Here is a 230-nt window from a genome sequence, read left to right as displayed (position 1 = left end):
CTGCCACCCATCGGGACTCACCTGGTTTCCAGCACTTGATTACCAGCTGGGGCATCTCCCAGTCACCCACAAGGTGATGAAAAGGGGCACTGAACATCCCTGAAAGCCATTCGGTCTCCTCGGACACTGACACCCCACAGCCGCCCACACACAATGGCCACAGCCCAGAAATATTACCTCCTCGGCCGTTTCCTTCCTGGGGGCCAGGCATGACGGCGGGATGGCCGGCC

General features: G+C 60.4%; 1 protein-coding gene across 1 annotated transcript in view; it reads right to left on the bottom strand.

Annotated features, from left to right (window-relative positions):
• Window positions 1-225, bottom strand: part of MRPL10 (mitochondrial ribosomal protein L10) — a gene marked incomplete at its 5' end in the record, with an annotated part of 1,278 nt that extends 1,053 nt beyond the window's left edge. Inside the window, one exon of the mRNA XM_009704497.1 lies at window positions 178-225. Coding sequence (XP_009702799.1) covers window positions 178-225 — 48 coding nt within the window. The remainder of the gene's footprint in view (window positions 1-177) is intronic.
• Between the last annotated feature and the right edge of the window lie 5 nt (window positions 226-230).

Source organism: Cariama cristata, unplaced genomic scaffold, assembly GCF_000690535.1.
Source record: "Cariama cristata isolate BGI_N322 unplaced genomic scaffold, ASM69053v1 scaffold28707, whole genome shotgun sequence".
NCBI lineage: Eukaryota > Metazoa > Chordata > Aves > Cariamiformes > Cariamidae > Cariama > Cariama cristata.
This window is presented reverse-complemented; position numbering and strand designations above follow the sequence as displayed.